The 23,835-nt window shown below is 39.9% G+C and overlaps 1 protein-coding gene across 5 annotated transcripts in view; it reads right to left on the bottom strand.

Annotated features, from left to right (window-relative positions):
* ARHGAP42 (Rho GTPase activating protein 42) overlaps window positions 1-23,835 on the bottom strand; it is a 348,391-nt gene that overhangs the window by 254,799 nt on the left and 69,757 nt on the right. For all 5 annotated transcript variants that reach the window (XM_086338908.1, XM_086338912.1, XM_086338910.1 and 2 more), the window contains exon 2: window positions 4,878-4,973. In XM_086338908.1, coding sequence (XP_086195034.1) covers window positions 4,878-4,973 — 96 coding nt within the window. The remainder of the gene's footprint in view (window positions 1-4,877; window positions 4,974-23,835) is intronic.

The following is a 23,835-nucleotide window of genomic DNA, read 5'->3' on the forward strand; positions in this document are numbered from 1 at the left end:
CCACACATCTCACAAACTCCCGGAACAGCTTGCACAGGTTCACTTGTGACCCTGATATAGTAACAGCACTCTCTTTTCCTTACTTTGCTCAAAATCTGTTTTTCACCTTATTCTACTATAAGCACACTGAAAGCAGACATCTTACTCATCTTTCACCCACTCTCACCACCATAACTTGTACACAGAAAAGTTCACAAATGTCTTTATAAGTTATTTTGCAGAGACACCGCTTGCTTATAAAAGATGAGCTTTTTTTTGTAAGTCACTGTTTGCAGTGGTTACATCATTGTAAGTCTCAAGGCTGCTCTGGCTGAGGATATTGTGACTATTCCTTAGCGCGAACCTTCACAGCTGTCCCCACTTCACGCCTCTTTCATTAAGTCAGAAGAATAAAGAAGAACCTGAAACTGGGGCTTCAACAAGCACGTGTATACCTGAAATTTTTTTAATTAAAAAAAAAATAATAATAAAAAAATAATAATAATAATAAAAAAAAAAAAATAAAGACAGCCGAAACTTTGCATCTTCCCATGTGGAAGTGGAGCTGATGAAGGTAACGATAGCTCTTGCACTCATCCACACCAGCCTTACCCATTATTCTCAGGGATACATTCCTAGATCACTGTCCTCGGTACAACAGCTGTGGTAGCCTCACAGTCTTTTTTTTTTTTTTATTATATCCTAGTTTTTTTTTTTCTAATTTTATTTTATTTTTAAACTTTACATAATTGTATTAGTTTTGCCAAATATCAAAATGAATCCGCCACAGGTATACATGTTATTTTTAACAATTTACAGTGCATTTGGTGGTGTAGTAAAAGGATAAAAAGTGCTGAATGGTGAGGATATGGGAATATATCTATATTTTTACAATAGTTTCAGAGATAATTTTTGTTTATAAATCTCTGTGCTCTAAGTTAGGTTTTCCTATCAAAGCATTGGTGTTTAAATCAGATTCCCAGTAGGAGCTAAATAAGTCTCTTGATTTAAAAATAGTGAATAACTAAAAAATAATAAAAATAGTAATATAATAATTTAAAATTATTAATAATTAAAAAATATTTAATAATATCTTTCCCCTATGTAGTATTCACCTTCCACTTGCCCAGCTTGGATCTAATTCCAAAAAGCCCTGAAAGCATTGGAACTTAATATTCATTGCCTATCATAGTCTTGGCTTCCCTGGTGGTTCAGTGGTAAAGAATCCTCATGCCAATGCAGGAGATGCAAGTTTGATCCCAGGAAGATCCCCTGGAGGAGGGCATGGCAACCTACTCCAGTCTTCTCTCCTAGAGAATTCCATGGACAGAGGAGCTTGGCAGACTACAGTCAATAGGGTCACAAACAGTCAACACGACTTAGCGACTAAACAACAATCATAAGCCTTCATATCCTGATCAGTTCACACCTTTCCAATCTAAACTGCAAGAGCCAAAATAATAACATCCATTCAGTCAAAGTGGAAACAGACAGCACAGTTGAGATATCAAGTTCACCACAGCCAGGGAAAACCGCCTACCGTCGACCCACCTGCACGGTTGAAGAGCGTAGTGATTAAAGTCCCCTACCTCTGCTGTTACACCATATGGCTTCAAAAAAGTTTTTTAAGTAAAAAACTTAATGGAAATTATGAAGAAATGTATTTATTGTACTGTTAAAAAGTAAAAGACGAACTAGAAGCAACCTGAATGTACCAAAAAGAGTATGTCACAAATTCATGTATAAAAACCTATGTAATATTTTAAAATCATAAAATGAAAAAGTATAATACCTATAAAAAATCCAGAAGTATTTTCTATAAATCTCTTTATAAAGAAATAAATTTCATATAATATATAGCTATATGCAGTATAACTATAATTATATTAGAAAAAGATACACATAAATGAAAAAAATAAAGTTTATAAGCGAAATTATGTCATTTATTCAACAATTTAACCAAGAGTTTACCAAGAGTCAGACCCTGGATCAGGTGCTAAAGTGAAATGACTGAAAGAAGAAAAACAAAGGAAAAGACCTCTGGCCTCTGTCTTCTTGCACTTTATAGTCTCATTCAGTTCAGTTGCTCAGTTATGTCCAACTTTTTGTGACCCCAAGGACTGCTGCACGCCAGGCCTCCCTGTCTATCACCAACTCCTGGAGCTTACTCAAACTCATGTCTATTGAGTCAGTGATGCCATCCAACCATTTCATCCTCTGTTGTCCCCTTCTCCTGCCTTCAATCTTTCCCAGCATCAGGGTCTTCAATGAGTCAGTTTTTCACATCAGGTGGCCAGAGTATTGGAGTTTCAGCTTCAGCATCAGTCCTTCCAATGAATATTCAGGACTGATTTCCTTTAGGATGGACTGGTTGAATCTCCTTTCAGTCTAAGGGACTCTCAACAGTCTTCTCCAACACCACAGTTCAAACGCATCAATTCTTTGGTGCTCAGCTTTCTTTAGGGTCCAAACCTCACATCCATACCTGACTACTGGAAAAACCACAGCTTTGACTAGATGGACCTATGTTGGCAAAATAATGTCTCTGCTTTTTACAGTCTCATTACTAAGTGGAAATAACTGCCATTATATGAGTATGTGAGTGTTCTTTCTTTTTTTCTAAATAACAATGCTACTATATTAACATTTTAGTAATAAAATCTAGGTTTTGTCTGTGAGGTGTGTGTTACAAAACCTATGTTGGGGGCTAGACACTTATGATATAGACGTCACGAAGCGACACAAAGGATGACACCATCGTTCCGGCTGCGGGTGTCATGTGACCCCTGACGCGCCATGCCCCGCTCGTCCTGTAAACAGGAGGAAGTCATGTCGCCGGGGTCCACCTGGCAGCCCTCTCCTCCTTCTGAGAGGCTCCCTACCTACACCTCCACCAAGTCAGGCTCAGCCACCCTCCTCCACAAACCTGAGGGCGGAGGGAGCCACTGGCGATCCTAACACCAGCCACCTCCACACCCGAGTACCAAGGGGCGGGCAAATCATCGACTGCCTGGCAGGGGCCTCTGCAAGAGCCTGGCCTGGCCACTCAGGGTCCATATGACGTGAACCCCACAGCAGGAGCAGCGTGTCTGTGGACGGGCAGGTGACTTCTCCAGAAGGGACCTTAGTGACGGTCACAAGCTAAAGCCATCCAGGGAATCAGAAACTCTTCCAGCTTTTCTTCCTGAGAGCCCTTTCCTTCCACAGTGGGGTTTGGACTTGATACTTCAGGTTTTCAAAAACAATAAAAATATTGAGAAATATGTATATACCTGACAAAACTATAAAAGAAAAAGAAAATTCAGAAGAAGGAGAGAAATAAGATTGTGGAGAAGCGTGTCAGGGATTTCAAAGTCCTGCTACTCAAAGAGAGGTCCGTGGACCAGCCTTCAAGTGTGTAAGAAATGCGGAAACCTCACTCCACCTGAGACCTTCTGAATCACAGTCGGCATTTAATGATATCGCCACGTGTATCATATACATATTACAGTTCAGGAGTCTATTGTAAATCCTTACAATATTCTATTTTTATCTGGAATGTGAGTACACTTGATATATTATTCTCTAAAATGTATACACATATTTTATACAGTCTCCTGACTGCCTGGAAAATCCCATGGACAGAGGATCCTGGTGGGCTGCAGTCCATGAGGTCACAAAGAGTCCGACACGAATGAAGCCACTCAGCACAGCTGACTGCCTGACTCTAACCCAACCTACAGATTGACCCCATGTCTGCAAACTGACAAGTAGGGATTGTTAAAATGTGGGGGAAAGAATGCTACATGAACCAGACCTTCATCCAGTAAAAACTCAGCTACAGATAAAACTTGAGATCACGAAACCCAATCTTTTCACTAATGGGAAATGAAACCACCCGATTCAGGAAGGGGCATGCTTTCCCCAGGGTTGGATTGCTAAATATGAGGGAAAACCAGATTAAGTCTCAAGTCTCCTGATCCCAGTAATGTTCTCTGTCCTACACTAATATTGGTTAACAAATCATGACTGATAGTTTTTTCTCTTACTACTGATTTCTCTTTTAACTTCAGTATTAAGAAGTTTTAACTTCTTATAAAACTTATAAATATTGAAACTTATAAAGTTTCAATATTAAGAAATACTGAAGTTAAAAGAGAAATCAGTAGTAAGATTAAAAAAAGTGAGATAATTCTTAAACTAATACCTTGTATATTTAATAATAGATAACCAATATGTATTTGTTTGAATGAATGATTCACTTTTGTTTTCTGTTTTGTTTTGTTTTTGCCACAACCTGCTGCTGTGGGATCTTAGTTCCTAGACCAGATATTGAACCCAGGCCCTGGGCAATGAGAATGAATAGTCTTAACACTGGACTGCCCAGTAATTCCCTGAATGATTCACTTTTAGGCAAGAAAAAAGGATGTTATCCACATCGTCTCAAAGGGCTGAACTGAATTATACAATGATTAATTTCCTTATGGAAAAAACCACAAACCTCAATTTTAAAACTATTTATAACACTCTTCCACAGCAACCAAAAATCACCCTTACACTTTTATCAAAGTCAGAATATTTGACATACTTAGTATTTGGGCGGGGAAGGCAATGGCAACCCACTCCAGTACTCCTGCCTGGAAAATCCCATGGACGGAGGAGTGTGGTAGGCTGCAGTCCATGGGGTCACGAAGAGTCGGACACTTACTGAGCGACTTCACTTTCACTTTTCACTTTCATGCACTGGAGAAGGAAGGGCTGCTGTCTATGGGGCTGCATAGAGTTGGACACGACTGAAGCAACTTAGCAGCAGCAGCATTATTTGGGTGTGTGTTATCTGTTTGATTTCAATGAAGTTACTATCTGAAGTAAGACTTTTAAAATTATTACCTAGGATATTGAAAAACAGCAGTACTTACCGATACTAATTTCATCGTCTGTTTCAGCATCACCGATACATTCGAACTGGAAATCCTGCAGCGACTGGGAAAATTTCTGTACTGCCATAGACAGATCTGTAATTAAAAGTTTAAAAACTTTAGTTTTAAAAAAATCCTAAGGTGAAGATACCATGAAATACTCAAGATTTTCCACATGTATTTATATAACTTTGCTGCTAATGCTATATTAACCAGAACCTTTTTCAATACCAGCTTGACAAATTTAAACAAAATTTAAAGAGACTACAAAAGAAATGTTTTAGGGATTAGATCTCTTCTGCTTCCAAAGGAGATCTGCCCCTTTAAGAAAGTTTTGGTGCTAGTTGTGCATTTTCTGGAAGTCAATTTCCCAAAGTTTTTATCAAAGAATTACTATTCACTACAAATGCACCATTTATAGTAAAAAAAAAAAAAAAGAAGAAGAAGAAGAAATAAAGAATTCTACTGGGGTTACTAGTGGGGATGGAGGGGGAAGCATCGAATCTTTGATTAGAAAGTATCACTGATGTTATTCTACACAGACTGTGGAGGAGACAGGGAATGTGCTTTTACCAAAAAACACATTCTCCTTAAAAGTTGAAAATACACCTGAAAAGTTGTTTATGAATAACCTTGTGATTTATAGGAGACCTCATGTTAAACAGACTCCTCAGTCCTGACTTCAGTCTGAACAAAGTCCAGAGTAACTAAATCCAGAAGAAGAATAATTCTCTATTCATGGAGAGAATAAAGAAAAGCCCAGAATAATAAGAAGTGAATCCCTGGGAGGCAAAAGCCTAGGATGCAACCTAACAGAGACTAAGAATGCAGACGCTGGAGCCAGGCAGCCTGGGTTGAAATCCAAGTCCTGCCATTTACTCATTATGTGACCTTGGGCAAAATTTTTAAACTCCTCTGGGCCTCTGTTTCCTCATCTATAAAGACTGAACGACAGTGGCATAACCACTTTACAGGGTTCTTCTGAGGATTAATTAACATAACACTTGCAAAGCGTTTACAACAGAGTCTGACAATAAGCACTATTTATGTTTGTTAACTAAAATTAAAAATCAATCTGACACTGCAGCATCAGGGCAGCTTTAAAGGTCCCTCCTTTCAGGGCTACTGTGATCATCCATGCTAATCCTTCGCAGAAGTCTGTGCCAGTAGGAATATTCATTTTTCTAGAAGTCACTCTGGTGGTAGTGGTTTAGTTGCTAAGTCATGTCTGACTCTTTGTGACCCCATGGACTGTAGCCCACCAGGCTCCTCTGTCCATGGAATTTCCCAGGCAAGAATACTGGAGTGAGTTGCCATTTCTTTCTCCAGAGAATCTTCTTGACCCAGGGGTCAAACCCACGTCTCCTGCACTGCAGGCAGATTCTTTACAGTTGAGCCACCAGGGAAGCCCACTGAGCACAGCTATTATACATCAGATGATATGAGATACAGAAAGGTGAATAGGTGGGAACACATCACATATGTGTGATTTTTGCATGTTAGAAACTTAAGAGGAACATATATCCATATTAGTCACAAAGTCAATTTTCTATTCAAAGGCATCTCATACGTGTTGAGGTAATTTGGTGAAGTTTTATTCTGATTTCAAAAGAAGACTTTACAGTGAAAAACGGCCCTCACTCTACACTTCATTTAATGTTATCTCCCAGGGATTCATATCTGCCACCTTGAATGCATAACATTGAACTCAAGCAGTCACACCTGACGAAGACCCTCTCCTTGACCAGTCTTCAATCAGGCTCCTCGGAGCCTCCTTCTTGTCCAGGCCTCTACCTGGGCTCCCTATCCTCACTGAGCCTACCAATCCTAGTTTTAGCACAAATTCTGCCAAGTCACTGCAGACAAATTCTCGACTGGATATCTGACCAAGTTCCTCACCCCACCTCTGATGCTGAAGTCCTCGACCTGCCTCCACCAAGAACACTCCAACCCTTTACGTCTTCTCTTAGTGATTTTCCATCCACTGATAGGGCCCACCACTCAGAGGGTTCCTTGGCTGCATAAATCCTCATTTGCTCTTGTTGCATTCAGAGTTGAACCTGAACCCTCTCCCCTACTGTAACACTCTTGATATCTACAGCAAGTCCTGAGTAAAGTCCTCCTTACCACTGTAACTAGAGTTGGAATCTTTTTTTTTTTTTTTCTTTAAGAGAAGAACTGTGGCCTGGTGTCTAGGCCTGACACCAGGACTTAACTGTAAAAAGCCACCACTCAGAAACCTCAAGCCCACTTAACAATCACAGTAAGGACCCACAGGAGACTAGGTCTCCAAACACGAAAGTCACTTAATGCCCCATGTGAACCCAGAAATTACCAACACCCCTACCACCGACAATTCTGAAGACCATAGGCCTTGAGCCTCAGAGAGGCTTTTAACACACACACACATACACATGAGAGACAGATTTTCTTAAATCTTGTTTGAAAAAATAAATCATGCTCTGGAAAGATGGTATTACTACTCACAAACTAACACCTCTCCCCAAAAGAGGGAGAGAGGTTTGTGGCCAGCTGCACATTCTACCTAAGAAGTACTCTGAATTTAATGGAATGGAATGGTCTATCTACCAGCTCAAGAATGGTCCTGCTTTGGGTTCTCAGGAAGAAAACTGGAAAGAGCCTCCCTAGTGGATTGTTAGTCAATGAGGAAAACAAAGGCTTCATCAGACCTAGACCTCCCCCGCTGGCTGTGAGACCTTAGGCAATCACTCATCCTTCATAAGGCCTGTTTTTCTTACGTTTGCAACAAAGAAGCAATATAGATCTCAGAGGTTGTTATAAACATGAAGTGAGGTCTGTGCCTGGTACATATTAGGCAACTTGCTGCCGCTGCTAAGTCACTTTAGTCGTGTCCAACTCTGTGCAACCCTGTGGACAGGAGCCCACCAGGCTCCTCTGTCCACAGGATTCTCCAGGCAAGAATACAGGAGTGGGTTGCCATGTCCTTTTCCCAAGGCAACTTAATAAATGCTATCAATTGTTATCATTCAAGCTCAGCTCAAAAGGTGAGAGAGTCAAGTGATTTTTCGGGCAGAAAGGGGCTTCCCTAGTGGCTCAGCGGTAAAGAATCCACCTTACAGTGCAGGAGATACAGGAGACTCGGGTTCAATCCCTGGGTCAGGAAGATCCCCTGGAGAGAATATGAATGGACAGAGGAGTCCATAGGGTTGCAAAGAGTGGGACACGACTGAAGCGACTGAGCATGCACACACCAGACAGAAGGGACCCGTGTGTGCAAAGGTATGCAGTTACCTGACATTGCATAGCTCTGGCTAAGGGTAAAGAAATCATAACACCTCTAGTAAATGTTCTGAGAAGACACACACACACAACAAATCAGACTCCTAGGATAATTTTTCAGCTGAGCTGTGTGCAGGCACCCTTCCTGAGATATTGGAAAAGTGTTCCATGTAGTACATATTTATTTTTCTACCTATGATGTATAATAGTCCTTATGCTAAACTGGACTTGAAGTCATAGATGGAATTCCTATAGCAGAGAAGGGGTAGTGGGTAATACGGATGCATCAGGAAGCTTAGGAAGCTTGGAAAAGATAGCCTTCCTTCTCTCCCCTCATCACAAGTTCCTGTGCGTCTCCCCGCAAACTCAAGGAGCCACCTGGAAGCTCTGTCCCAGGAAACTCCTGACAGAAACCCTCACAACAGAACATGTCTTCCAGGACCATTCTTTGCTTCCTGTAGCCTTGCTTCTCGACTGAGAAAGGCAAGCTGCTTCATCTTTTCACTGAGATCTCAGTGAGGACACTGTACAGATTCCCGTCCGGAAGAAGAACACAGGCGCCCACCGTCAATCCAGAGTATGGGCTCCAGTGGCAGATGATGTGGACTGGCTTCCCACCTCTACCAGGCAGTGTGGCATGGCCGTGGCTGCCTTCATAGCCCCTCTGGACCTCATCTGTTAAGTGGAACAGAACCCATCTCCCAGGGTCACTGTGAGGACTGAGTTAATACAGATGAAGCACTCAGGACAGTGGCACATAGCGAAAGCATTTAAAAAGTGTTGGCTATTTCCATGCTGAGCGTCTCAAAAAAGAAAGGAAAAGTTTAATTTTCAGGAATGAAGCTGGCAGCTAGTAGGCCTCAGATAACCTTGGCAAGTGCTCAATAAAGTAGTCTGTTGACTGCAGTTTCAAATTCTCTCTTGATGTACTGCAATCAAGCCGTAACAGACTACCTGATTATTCAGTGTTTCTGCATGAGGGATGGGCATCTATTTCAATGCTGGAAAGAATCAAGAATGCGTGAATGATCCTCTTTGAAGCGTAATGAGACAGGACTGTACAGGAAAATATGGTTCTCAACTAGTTCAGATTAATTCCAAAAATACAGGGGAAGTTCAAAAAATTACTTATTTTCAAGTGCCTGGGATCCTCATTTTCCTTTTATTTGTTCTCATTTTCCAAAAACCAAAGTAACAATGAGGTAAAAAATATGACAACATTATCTTATGATATTTTCTGGCAATCATATGGATCAATGTGAAAAATGAGGAATCCAGATCATACTTTTAATCTTGACTCCATCCCCCACTGAGTGTAATTCTGAACTAAAAAGAACAACACCTTTCACTGACATCACTCCATGGAACACATTCTTCCCTAATTGTCTAAAGTTTCTAAACAGCAGTCAGATGCACAAAACAGAAGTACTGGTCCTTGTAAATAAAACTGATTCACATATGATTACATGGACCTTGAATGTAAAACCTAATTCAGTTCTTAAAGTTTATTGTTAAATTTCAAAGTCTCAAATTGTGTAATGATAGGAGTTAACATTTCTCTTAAAAACAAAATGAAAGATCGAGTGTCTCAAATGTGACAAGCAGAGAATCTAGTCTAGGCAAGAGTGTCTCCTTCTCCCTATTTCTCCCCATCTATTAGAACTTGAGGACAAACAAGGGAAAAATCCCATCCTGGCTACATTCAAGGTGAAGGGGGAGGAATATCATTTACTAGGGGTCAAAGCTGTACACAGTAAAGATGCTATGACCATCACTCACACCACAGCCCTTTCTATTTACCTAACCTGCAACTTAAGCATAGGGTGTCTTCACATGTATTCACATTATAACTTTGAAGAAATTACAGTAGGCTCTAATTAGCCAGCGATGTTTTTGTATCAAGGAGTTAACCTGTAGCACCCATGATTAGATGATGCTAATGAAACATTAAAGCTTCATTTCATTAGAAATACTTCAACCTCATTAGAGAAATACAAAACACTTGGCAAATATTTAATTACATCTCCTTACACATACACTTAAGAGCTGCAGTTACTTGTTACTTTAGAAGTATCAATGGAATGACTGTCACAATGTTAGCTATATTTATCTTAGAACAAGTACAACCAGCTGGTCCACTGATCTAAGGCAGTTTTTCTTGAAATCTGGTTGCTCTGAGATTAGATTTAAGTAAGACTCACAGAAGCAGACATATGTGTTGTAGAATTATCATCTTCATACTACTGTACAGAAGGTAGACTATGAAGGGTATACAAAGGTAAAAACAAGATATGTCTTTTTCTCAAAAGGGCACAGTCCCGTAGGGACATGAGGGATGTAAATAAATCATATCAGAGGACAATGGATAAAACCTCCAACAGAGGCTAATAAAAACATCACTGCAGACAGAGCTTACTATGTGCCTGAAACTCATCCTATAACTTAATGTAAATTAAGCCATTAATCATCACAACAGCCTCTCGAAGTAGGTATCATCATTCCCATCTTACAGATGAAGGAACTGAGTGAGGTTAAGTGGCGTCCCCAAGGTTGCTCAAGCTAGTAAAGGACAGAGCAAGAATTTTGATTCAGGGAGAATGGATCCAGAGTCTCCACTTAACCACAACTGCTCTGCATACAGAAGTAGCAAATAAGGGCCCAATCCAGCTTGAGTGCATAGTGCAAGGCTTCTCAGAGGAATCAATGGAGGGACTTGAAAGGTGTGATGACACAATAGGTAAGGCCAAATTAACAAGATGTCCAGAAGCTTTCAAAAAGCAGCTTCCACCTACGCATCCAAAAACCTCTAACAAGACTCACATCAAGCTGAGGACTGGTTACCACCAGAAACAGGCTGCTCAGTCGCTTGTACTTATTTTTATATCATTATTCCACCTTGTAAGGACAAGAGTCTTCTCTCAAGTTCTGATTCAAGATCTCTTTCTCTCTCTCTCACTCAAGTCCCTATTTCCTCCAAAAAGCTCTTCCTGATCCCTTCCAACCTCGCATTATCTCCTCCTTTATACCTACCACTACATGCTGTGACACTCTTGCTGTGCTTTCTCTATTTTACCTTCTATCAAGTTATCCATGAACCTAGGTTATTCACCTTATTTTAAATAGTGTTTTAAAGGCAGAAAACTTTACCATCAATGAACATATTCCAAATATGCATTATCATATCATCTGTACAAAAGCACATATTGAAACCATTAATTTCTGCAAGATGGATAAATGCTCCAACCTTCCACATGTAAAATACGAGCTATCTACTTATCTATCTTCCAAGGTAGAAGAAGATGTTTTACTATTTATAAGAAGATTTCACATACATTTACAATAATGATAACAATAGTGTTGGTATGACATTTTACTCGCTCCAAGTTCTCACACATTTTCCTTAATTAATCACACAAAGCTATTAGGGCTAAAGTTCTGAAAAGTGAGGTAATAACTTTAGTTGCCCAGGGTCTAAGACGTCAACTCCAATCTGGACAGGTCTTCTATTTCCAAAATTGGAGGCTTTTTCTACTATATGCCATAGTCAATTCCCAAAGAGATTAAAACAAGGAAGTGTGCCACCTTTACATGACATCTAGTTAATCCCTTACCTGCTGTATAAAATCTAAGCTAGTAAGACTTTGTGTATTGAACATGGGAGTGATCTCAGTTCAGTTCAGTCACTCAGTCGTGTCCGACTCTTTGTGACCCCATGAATTGTAGCACACCAGGCCTCCCTGTCCATCACCAACTCGCGGAGTTCACCCAGACTCATGACCATCAAGTCGGTGATGCCATCCAGCCATCTCATCCTCTGTCGTACCCTTCTCCTCCTGCCCCCAATCCATCCCACCATCAGAGTCTGATTTCCAATAAGCCAACTCTTTGCATGAGGTGGCCAAAGTACTGGAGTTTCAGCTTTAGCATCAGTCCTTCCAAAGAACACCCTGGACTGATCTCCTTTAGAATGGACTGGTTGGATCTCCTTGAAGTCCAAGGGGCTCTCAAGAGTCTTCTCCAACACCACAATTCAAAAGCATCAATTCTTCAGCACTCAGCTTTCTTCACAGTCCAACTCTCACATCCATACATGACCACAGGAAAAACTATAGCCTTGACTAGACAGACCTCTGTTGGCAAGGTAACGTCTCTGCTTTTGAATATGCTATCTAAGTTGGTCATAACTTTCCTTCCAAGGAGTAAGCATCTTTTAATTTCATGGCTGCAATCACCATCTGCAGTGATTTTGGAGCCCAAAAAAATAAAGTCTAACACTGTTTCCACTGTTTCCCCATCTGGCGTACTTATTAGCTTGGAATAAGCTATCAGCAAAATGCATTAATTAGATAGTCTAAATGTCAAAAGAAATGCACATTCTTTTATTTTCTAGTGCCACAAGATAGGAGAAGGAAATGGCAACCCACTCCAATATTCTTGCCTGGAGAATCCCAAGGACGGAGGAGGCTGGTGGGCTGCCGTCTATGGGGTCGCACAGAGTCAGACACGACTGACGTGACTTAGCAGCAGCAGCAGCCACAAGATAACTGAATAATGTTAGAGGTGTTCAGTTTCTTCTTGTTGTTGTTCAGTTAGTAAGTCATATCCGATTCTTTGTAACCCCATGAACTGCAGCACGCAAAGTTGTGCTCAAATTCATATCCATTGATTTGGTGACGCTACCCAACCATCTCATCTTCTGCCACCCCCTTCTCCTTTAGCCTTCAATGTTTCCCACCATCAAGGTTTTTTCCAATGAGTCGGCTTTAGGAGCTTCAGCTTCAGCATCAGTCCTTCCAAGAAATATTCAGGGATGATTTCTTTTAGGATTGATTGTTTTGATCTCCTTGCAGTCCAAGGAACTCTCAAGAGTTGTCTTCAGCACCACAATTGGAAACCAGGAATTCTTCAGCACTCAGCCTTCTTAACATTTCAACTCTCACATCCATACGTGACTACTGAAAAAACCATAATAAACCACAGGTTTGACTATACGGACCTTTGCCAACTAACTGATGTCTCTGCTTTTTAATGCACTGTTTAGGTTTGTCACAGTTTTCCTTCCAAGGAGCAAGCATCTTTTAATTTCATTGCTGCAGTCACCATCCACAATGATTTGGGAGCCCAAGAAAAGAAAATCTGTCACTGTTTCCATTTTTTCTCCATCTATTTGCCATGAAGTGATGAGGCCAGGTGCCATGATCTCAGTTTGCATAATGAGCTTTAAGCCCGATTTTTCATTTTCCTTTTTTTTAACCCTCATCAAGAGTCTCTTTAGTTCATCTTCACTTTCTGCCATTAGAGTGGTATCATCTGCCTATTTGAGGTTGTTGGTATTTCTCCTTGCAATCTTGATTCCAGCTTGTGATTCACCCAACCTGGCATTTTGAATGATGTACTCTGCATATAAGTTAAATAAACAAGGTGATAACATACAGTCTTGTTGTACTCCTTTCCCAATTTTGAACCAGTCCATTGTCTCATGTCCAGTTCTAACTGTTGCTTCTTGGCTGCAAATACATTTCTCAGGAGGCAGGTAAAGTGGTCTGGTATTCCCATCTCTTTAGGAATTTTCCACAGTTTGTTGTGATTTACATGGTCAAAGGCTTTAGCATAGTCAATGAAGCAGATGTTTTTCTGTAATTCCGTTGCTTTCTCTATGATCCAACAAATGTTGGCAATTTGATCTCCAGTTCCTCTGCCTTTTCTAAACTCAGCTTGTATATCTGGAACTTCTCAGTTCATGTACTGCTGAAGCCTAACTTGAAGAGTTTTTGGCATAACTTTGCTAGCATGTGAGATGAGTACAATTGTGTGGTAGTTTGAAATTATTTGGCATGGACATTCTTTGGGATTGGAGTGAAAACTGCCCTTTTCAAGTACTGTGGCCACTGCCAAGTTTTCCAAGTTTGCTGGCATATTGAGTGCAGCACTTTAAAGCATCATCTTTTAGGATTTGAAATAGCTCAGCTGAAATTCCATCACCTCCACTAGCTTTGTTCGCAGTGATGCTTCCTAGGGAAGGCCCACTTGACTTCACACTTCAAGAAGTCTGGCTCTAGGTGAGTGACCACACCATCATGGTTATCTGGGTCATTAAGACTCTTTTTGTATAGTTCTTTTGTATATTCTTGGCACCTCTTCTTGATCTCTTCTGCTTCTATTAGGTCCTTACCATTTCTGTCCTTTATCATGCCCATCTTGCATGTAATATCCCCTTGGTATCTCTAATTTTCTTGAAGAGATCTCTAGTCTTTCCCATTCTATTGTTTCCTCTATTTCTTTGCATTGGTCACTTAAGAAGGCTTTCTGAGCTCTCCGTGCCATTCTCTGGAACTCTGCATTCAGGTGAGTCCATCTTTACCTTTCTCCTTTGCCTCTCGCTTCTCTTTTCTCAAGCTATTTGTAAAGCCTGCTCAGACAACCACTTTGCCTTCTTGCACTTACTTTTCTCTCTAAGCTGGTTAAAGGTAGGTATATATTGTTCCTCTTTCTTCACAATTAGTGCCCAAAGCAAAACAGACACAGAGAACAGAGGGACCCAAAGGGAAAAAGTGTACACCAACTACCAGTGGATTCATGACACAAGAATCCACCAGAGATAAATTACTGAAAAGCTTATGGTACTGGGACATGAATGAGGATCACTGCAGGCCTTCACTTAATAAAAACCAGACCGTGTATTACATAGCAAGATATGTCAAGGAATTACCAAACAACCCTTGGCTTTTAATATCTGCAGTTATGCTTTTAATATTCTTTCACAGAACTTCAAGTGTTAGATTGTAAGATGGAGAAAAGTCAGAGGAACAAAACACCGGGTGTGTTACTAAAAGTGTAAGAAAAAACATCATGAGACCCTCTTGTCAATAGGAATCATTCCTATGGCTCTTATTTGAACAAAGTTTGAAAATGCCCACTTTGGTAAACAAATATGCAATCGTGGTTATGTAAGGGATGTGCTCAGATATGAGAAAAAAATCCTTCCTTCAAATCAATCATTCTTTCATGTATGGACTAAGTGTGCACAAGATTCAGACACGGACACCAATCCAGGGACCACCACTTATTGCAATATTCTTAGAACAAGCACTTAGCTTTTCTGAATCTCAGGTTCCTCCTGTACAAAGGGAAGATACTAATCCCTTACAAGAATGTCATGACCATCACATGAAATGAACTTAACACAGTGTCTGGTACAGAAGAGAAATTTGAAGTTCTGGTCCTCAACAAATGTTAACTATTAAACCACTGTTTGTTATGATGGCAAGTGTAGAATATGAAATATTTTCATTGTAGGCATAACATTTAATGTGTATTAAATTACTATCTTCACAATAGCTTCAGAGAAAATAAACAGTGGTGCTGGCCTCTAATGAAGACCAAACAGTTTGTAATCCTATAAATGATATGTGTCTGGGAAGCAGTTCCAGAAGATTCCAGTGGAAAAACAATAAACAGGAACCAACACTTGGCCAGATTTTATCCACAGTTTCTATAAAGCTACAAATTCCATAAAAATTAAAAATGAAAAACCACAAAGACTTCACTATTGCTACAACCCAAGTTAAAAATAGAAAGTTTAAAGGAAGAACTAAACCACCCATCTCCCTACCCTGGGGATAAATCTCAGGGGTGGGGATGGCAGGGTGCACGGAAACCACACACTGCAGTTTCTCTGGATTCTCTTCCTGACTGAGCCTTCCTCTCCTGCCTCTGTTGATAATCTTCCTCATACACTATTCTTCAGGACAGATAAACCAATATTTAGCTACCCTGTTCTAGCTCAATATATGTTTTCTTTAAAAAGCACTACCTGTGTGTCTATGTGCAGGCAACTCCTGAGTGGCCATTAAGTCTGGATGCTGGAATTGCCAACAAAAATGTATGAACTATCTCCCTTGCCTTTTTTTGACTTAACTAAAAAATATTGAGCTATCCAGCACAGAAAACCAGCTTTCCTAAGCATATCAGCAACACAGGTATGGCCTGGCATGCTTTCCTGAACTTCCTGGTCTACCTTCCTACACATGACCTCTTCCTTAGGCCAAGCCTTGTTTGCTGGGCATCTACAACGTTTGCCCTTATCAACAGATTTGGTAATGGAAAGTGCTGAGTGTTCCAGCCCTCTTTTCTCTCACCTACCTGAAGTATCTATGCAAGATGACGACTCTGGAAGAGCGCTTGCGTTACTTGTTTTTCATGTCACCCATCAGCCTGTCTCCAACTCTTAAAACTTACCTCCCTTTTCCATCAGCTCCTTCTTGGTATCATACGACAAACACATTTGTAATAAAATCATGATCTAACTAGTTTAATCTCCTTTTTAAAGCACCACACTAAATTGTTCAGTTCAGTCCCTCAGGTGTGTCTGACTCTTTGCAACCCCATGGACTGCAGCACGCCAGGCCTCCCTATCCATCACCAACTCCCACAGATTACTCACACTCATGTGCATCAAGTCTGTGATGCCATCCAACCATCTCATCCTCTGTCGTCCCCTTCTCCTCTTGCCTTCAATCTTTCCCAGCATCAGGGTCTAAATTGTTACCTACTAACTAAAGTACATCATCTATCCTCTATGTTTCTAAGGCCATCTTCTTTCTCAAACTGGTCTTTGCACCATCAATGTTTTAGCCAAACCAAAGAATCTAAACTTCTGCTGTCTCAACATCCACAAAGCCATTCTTCAAGTTGGAAGCACCCATTTGTCTCTATTGTGACCTTCAAATGCCTTCCAATAAACCAGTACTCACAGCTCCACTGTGAAGCTGGATCGTACTTTATAAGAGCATCTGGCTATCCTTGAGGACAGTACATGGAGCTTCCTTTACACCTTTTTCAGCACCTCTAATACTAGCTTCTTTCTAGATTAATTAGAAAGTCCTACCCTAAGTAATCCAACCAGGCCCACACATCTGCTGATACTTATAAATCCCAAATACTGGCATGCCATATGGCACACACAGTAGTGTACCAGAAGCAGGAGTACAGAAGCCATGGATACCTGCAGTGTGTTTTTCTGGTACTACAACTTTTATTAGAAAACTAAAGAGAAGGAAGCAAAGCAGTTTTATCCTGTCTTACATTTTTAAAAAATGTACCATATCGCCAATATCGCAAAATTTATATGAATGAACTTGACTCTTGTCACTTCCATCGAGACAGCTAGTTTGGGTCATGTTTCCAGGCTACTGAGAATGCATTTTTCCCCTACTCTGATATAATACTCTGAGAAGTACTATACTACCATAATCTAGCACCTTTCTGCATGACTGCTGAAATACCCTATAATTATATTACATACTTAATAACATTTGTGTCTAAGTCCCATTACCCTCAACAAACATTAAGCCCATGGTTGACAGAGAACCTGTCCAGTCTTTACTGCCTCAGGCATAGGGCTTTAAAAATAAGAGGTTGCAAGAATTTAGAGTATTTAGAAAAGGTAAAACTATGGTCTTTCCAAGACTGGCAAAGAGAAATTAGAGATAAGAAGCCAGGTGGTTAGACTCAGCCCCATCTCTAGCTATAAAAGCTGTAATGGGAACAGAGGAGCCCCAGCAAACAAACGCACCTAAGAATTAAGTCAAGTAAATGAGATCAGAGGGCCAGAGGGAATGGCTATAAGCTTCTTTCATTTAGGATCTGTTGACAAGCTTTACAAAAGGCAAAGGAGTGGAAGTTGACAGAAGCAGACCAGATATTTTAGGTGGTAACCTAAAATTTCAGTATTGCTTTAGAAAAAATCCACCTCTAAAAATGATTCTGGTAATCTAATCAAGCTTGATGGAGACAGCATCCAGTTAAATAAAAAACGACAACAATAAGCAAAAAACAACTAAAAGTTCCACAAACTTTAATCACTATAGAGAAAGCTAATCCAGGTTATTTCCTTGTATCGTTTTCTAATACAAAGAAGTTTCATTTTAAAAAATGATAAGACCAATGGTTTTTGTGTCAAACAGACTACCAGTTTTGCTATATATAGCAAAGTTACTTAAGCTCTTCAAGTTTCAATATACCTATTTATAAAATGAGTATAATATTAATATACCTACTTTGTAAAACTGTTGCAATGACCAGATGAAATCATGCATGTCAAGTACATAATAAGAGCGTGGTAAACTATCATAATCAAAACCACTGTTACTTTTAAGGAAGAAATCATTGGCTAGAAAGATATGTTACTGTTGGTTCCTGGTTACTACTCTTACCTTAATCTTACATCTGAGGACCTAAAAAGACAATTACCACTTTAGGATGGCACCAAACTGAATGCAGCCAACGTACCTTCCAACCAAGGAAACAGTCAAGGGACATCAAACATCGAAGAGTCAACTGTCTCTATTCCAAAGGTAAAATTATCATTTGCTAGAGTATATTTTCCCATCATTAGTTTAGATCAGGCACCATTACATTAGTAAGAGTTATATGACACTCACATTGCTGCTGATGAAACTTCAAAGTATCATCTCAGTAGTTAACAGATTATCCACATTCCAGCATCCCCTAAGAAAACATTTTGTTGTTGCTGTTTAGTCGCCAAGTCTTGTCGGACTCTTTTGCGACCCCATGGAGCCTGCTGGGAATTTTGTCCATGGGATTTTTCACTCAAGAACCCTGGAGCAGTTTAAATTTCTTTCTCCATGGGATCTTCCTGAACCAGGGGTTGAACACATGTCTCCAGTGTCTCCTGCATCAGCAGAGACTTTACCACTGAGCCACTGACCAAGCAAAGAAACAATCTAACATATGTGAACCTCCAAAAATGTTCTAAGTTCAATTTAATGGAGTGGTGAGCAAAATGTGGGTCTAGCATTCTAATGTGGCTGGTTGTGTTTATTGTGAGCACATATTTGGGTTTACACTATTCTATTTTTATTTACTTATTTTCTTTGGACAAACAAAAGTGCATTATATTGTGTAATATCATGACTACACATGAACAGTATAGTATGGCAAAATAATTTTTTCACATAGCAACAAGGCTAACATCCTCTTAAAGACTGGAAACATTTTATAATGAATAGTAATTGAAAGCCGAATACATAAGCCTCTGTCTTGGACAAGATGTAGAAGTATGCTGGCATCTTGCCTCGTTCTTCCAAAAAGAACAGAAAAGAATAACACTGCAAAGCACAGTTGAGCCTGGGCTGCCAGGGAAGTAAGGGCACAAAGATCATCATTCTCCATTTACACAATGTTTTTTGTAAGTTGTTTTCAATAAACTTGCTATCCCACATGTTTACAGACTTCATTTTTCTGCTGTCCTACCCCATTTTGAAATATTAAAGCAATGTCTCAGAATATTTCAGGAAAACTTGGGTTTTAACAGTGTAGCTTTCATTTTGCACCTTTGAGCCCATCCCATCTTTAAGGTATCACAATGGAGAAAATTTTGTTGGGATACATTATTTTATTACTTTTTTGTTCTACTTTAAGTTTCAAATATTCTGCTTTTAATTAAATGGCTTATTATAGTTATCTCACTATCTTAAAGTTGAAAAAAAAAACTTTTTTTTAACCAGATCATTTGCAGTTTTCTTATCATTTTCTCACTTGAAAAGACAATTTCTTATTCTTATGGATCTTATTGCATCTCCATTATGTAACAATTTTAACTGTTGGTGTTTCATATATTTACATGGCATGGTCATTATAAAAATGCTTTAAGTGGCTTTGAAGAAAATACTTTAAATATATGATGTATACTGTTTTAAGGGTGACTGATTATACTCATCAAAAAACCTGAAAATAAATGTCAATCTTTTATTCCAAAAACTAAAACTCATTCACCTAAATACCATGCTGAGTTTCCAATATGCATGCACAATGATCTGTACACAGTCAGCAATTGCCTGCTGTGACTCTGAATAGCTAATACTTTTATTTAGCAGTCACAACTGAGGAATTCCAACTGTGTCAACTTGTGCAACTCTGTCTGGCTTCAGAGCTTCCCACACCCTGGGAGACACATTGTCTCTAATTATTTTATTGCTGCAAATAAAGAGACTTTTTATAGAAACGATACACATAATTTACGCCAGGCTCTTATCAGACTGCACACAGTCAACCCATGATGAGGCCATCATTCAATTTAAAACTTAAAAACATGTATGTGTGACCCCATGGCTGTTTCATGTCAATGTATGGCAAAAAACACTACAATACCATAAAGTAATTAGCCTCCAGTTAAAATAAATTAATTAAAAACTAAAGTGAGTTCCAATAATAAAAAAAAAAAAGAAAAGAAATCATGTATGTTGCTTTCGAGTCTTCTAACCTGGTATGTTTTTTCTACTTCAAAATTTATTAGTTTCTCAGCAACTAAATTTTAAAGTGCTATAATTTTTATTTACCGTAGTTTATACATTCTAACCGGAGAAGGCAATGGCACCCCACTCCAGTACTCTTGCCTGGAAAATCCCTTGGACGGAGGGGCCTGGTGGGCTGCAGTCCATGGGGTCACTAGGAGTTGGACACGACTGAGCGACTTCACTTTCACTTTTCACTTTCATGCATTGGAGAAGGAAATGGCAACCCACTCCAGTGTTCTTGCCTGGAGAATCTCAGGGACGGGGGAGCCTGGTGGGCTGCCGTCTATGGGGTCGCACAGAGTTGGACGCGACTGAAGCAACTTAGCAGCAGCAGCAGCAGCACACATTCTAACATGCTAAAGTGTAAGTCCCCTACCCAATTTTAGAGACAAATAAAAACTACAATTTTGGCTCCCTGAGCTTCAGTGTATCTTTATATTTTATATTTGACCCAGTAACACTGAACAAGACATCTTCTCCAGCATTTGACACTGTACCCCCAACCTCAAGGAGCTAATCCTCTACAGAAACAGCCAGCACACAGTGCACTGCCTCCAGGGCCTTTTTCTAACTCTGAATGGTACAAAAACCTACCACCAGGAAAAGCCTGTGTCAGAAATATCGGATCTCAGTTGTCCCTACCCATTATGAGAATGGGAAATAAGAAATCAGCTCTCTAGCTCAGCTTCTCATTTCTTTGACATACAAAAGGCCTGAAGCCTTGAAGCCACCCTGTCCCTTGGGCTTGTTTCTGGGCTCCAAGCCTAAAATAAGAGCCAAAGGGAGCTTCCAGCAGCTGTGTGTTCGTGGAAGCCACCTGAGACCACCAGAAATACTGTAACCGTGGGACTGTGGGCACTATTTCAACAAGGGCTATACAGATAGTGAACAAGACAGTGATACACTGGAGACTCCCTCTGTATTTTCAGGAAGAAAATTCATGAAAGAGATAAAAACCAAGAAATGAAATTGTGTATACTGTTTCTGTTTGCTCCACATGCTCCTGAACTTAACTTTTTCAGTGTAAAAAATTCTGTATATTCTAAAACTCACATTCAGTTCCAATGCAGAGCAGTTTAGGAGGCAACACATTGTGATTCAGGTTCTCTGACAGTCATGAAGTCAAGTTTGTGCATTAGTCACTTTAAGACTAGGGCAAAGCTAGGTATTGTCTTTAGCTGACTAGTAACTTGAGCTACATCAGAACAGTGAAAGGTATAACCTAAACTTCTCTCTGAGAATCCCTAGAAATCATGCCTTTTAGTGACTAGTATCTGCTAGTATAGTAACACTGCAAAGTTACACTGAATATCAGACTAACTACATATCTAACTTACTAGCTCATTTCAGTGAAATTAAATGGTGGATTTCTTCAATCACGACGACTCAAACTAAAAGAGTAAATAAGTATTGACCAAGCAGAAATTTACCTTTACTAAATTGGAAACCTGATAAATAATCAGGTTTCATTAATTCATAAAAACATCAATTAAATCTAAATGGTAGTTTCTAAAGGGCTTGAGAGATTTTTCCAACTAAATCCCTTGACAGTTTTCCCACAAACAAATCTTTGTGCTATGAACTGCCACCTTAAAGAAACTGTCTGCTTAAGCAAAGGCAAGATTTAACCCTGCATTAGTTACAATGGCAATGAATCCTCAGTTAAAACAAGTTAATGAGTTTCTTACTGAAAATGTTATGATGCAATAGATGAAAAAAATAACAAAGTGGTTCTTTTTATCAAAACTTTCCCACATAAGCTCATACAGTCAATCCAAAGGTATGCTAACATCCTTATCTGTGAAACTTCTAAGCCACTTGTTTTACAAAGATCTAACTTCCTATCACCCAGACCCACTGGTAAGAAAGAACTGAAGTGATCTGGAATGTCAAACTGCTCCATGACTACTAGAGGTAGGTGGAGAACAAGCTTTGCAGGATTACAGAAACTAAAGAAACTACTTTCATCAACCCCAAACAATTAGCTGTAAGGGGAGTTTGTCAACTAAATTGAGAATAACCTTTAAATTCTAAAAGCAGTGAGAGATGAATAACAACAGTATACCAGCTAGCTAAAAATCACTAAAATGAGAATTGCTGAGAGTCTCTCAGTCGTGTCCGACTCTTTGCAACCCCATGAACTATACGGTCCATGGAATTCTCCAGGCCAGAATACTGGAGTGGGTAGCCTTTCCCTTCTCCAGGGGATCTTCCCAACCCAGAGATCAAACCCAGGTCTCCCGCATTGCAGGCAGATTCTTTACCAGCTGAGCCACCAGGGAAGCCTCAAATGAGAATTTCAGTCAGTTCAATTCAGTCGCTCAGTCATGTCCGACTCTTTGTGACCCCATGGAATGCAGCACGCCAGGCCTCCCTGTCCATCACTGACTCCCAGAGTTTACTCAAATTCATGTCCATTGAGTCAGTAACCATCTCATCCTCTGTCGTCACCTTCTCCTCCTGCCTTCAATCTTTTCCAGCATCAGGGTCTTTTCAAGGAGTCAGTTCTTCCAATCAGGTGGCCAAAGTATTGGACATTCAGCTTCAGCATCGGTCTTTCCAGTGAATATTCAAGACTGATTTCCTTTAGGATGGACTGGTTGGATCTCCTTACAGTCCAAGAGACTCTCAACAGTCTTCTCCAACACCACAGTTCAAAAACATCAAGTCTTTGGCATTTAGCTTTATAGTTCAACTCTCACATCCATACATGACTACTGGAAAAACCATAGATTTGACTAGACAGGTATTTGTCAACAAAATAATGTCTCTGCTTTTTAATATGCTGTCTAGGTTGGTCATAGCTTTTCTTCCAAGGAGCAAGTGTCTTTTAATTTTATGGCTGCAGTTACCATCTGCAGTGGTTTTGGAGCCCAAGAAAATAAAGTCTGTCACTGTTTCCATTGTTTCCCCATCTATTTCCCATGAAGTGATGGAACCGGATGCCATGATCTTAGTTTTTTGAACATTGAGTTTTAAGCCAGCTTTGTCACTCTCCTCTTTCAATTACTGTGGGATCCTTGCCCACATTAGCAGATAAAATGGTCATCTGAGTTAAATTTGCCCATCCCAGTTGATTTTAGTTCACTGATTCCTACAATGTCAATGTTCACTCTTGCCATCTCCTGTTTGACCACTTCTAATTTGCCTTGATTCGTGGACCTAACATTCCAGGTTCCTATGCAATATTGCTCTTTACAGCATCAGACTTGACTTCTATCCCGTCATATCCACAACTGTGCACTGTTTTCACTTTGGCTCCATCTCTTCATCCTTTCTGAAGTTATTTCTCCACTCTTCTCCAGTAGCATATTGGGGACCTACCGACCTGGGAAGTTCATCTTTCAGTGTCACATCTTTTGCCTTTTCATAATGTTCAT

The sequence above is a fragment of the Bos grunniens genome, chromosome 15 (genome assembly GCF_055505025.1).
Source record: "Bos grunniens cultivar Pamir isolate PY7600 chromosome 15, Bosgru_T2T1.0, whole genome shotgun sequence".
In the NCBI taxonomy this organism is placed as follows: domain Eukaryota; kingdom Metazoa; phylum Chordata; class Mammalia; order Artiodactyla; family Bovidae; genus Bos; species Bos grunniens.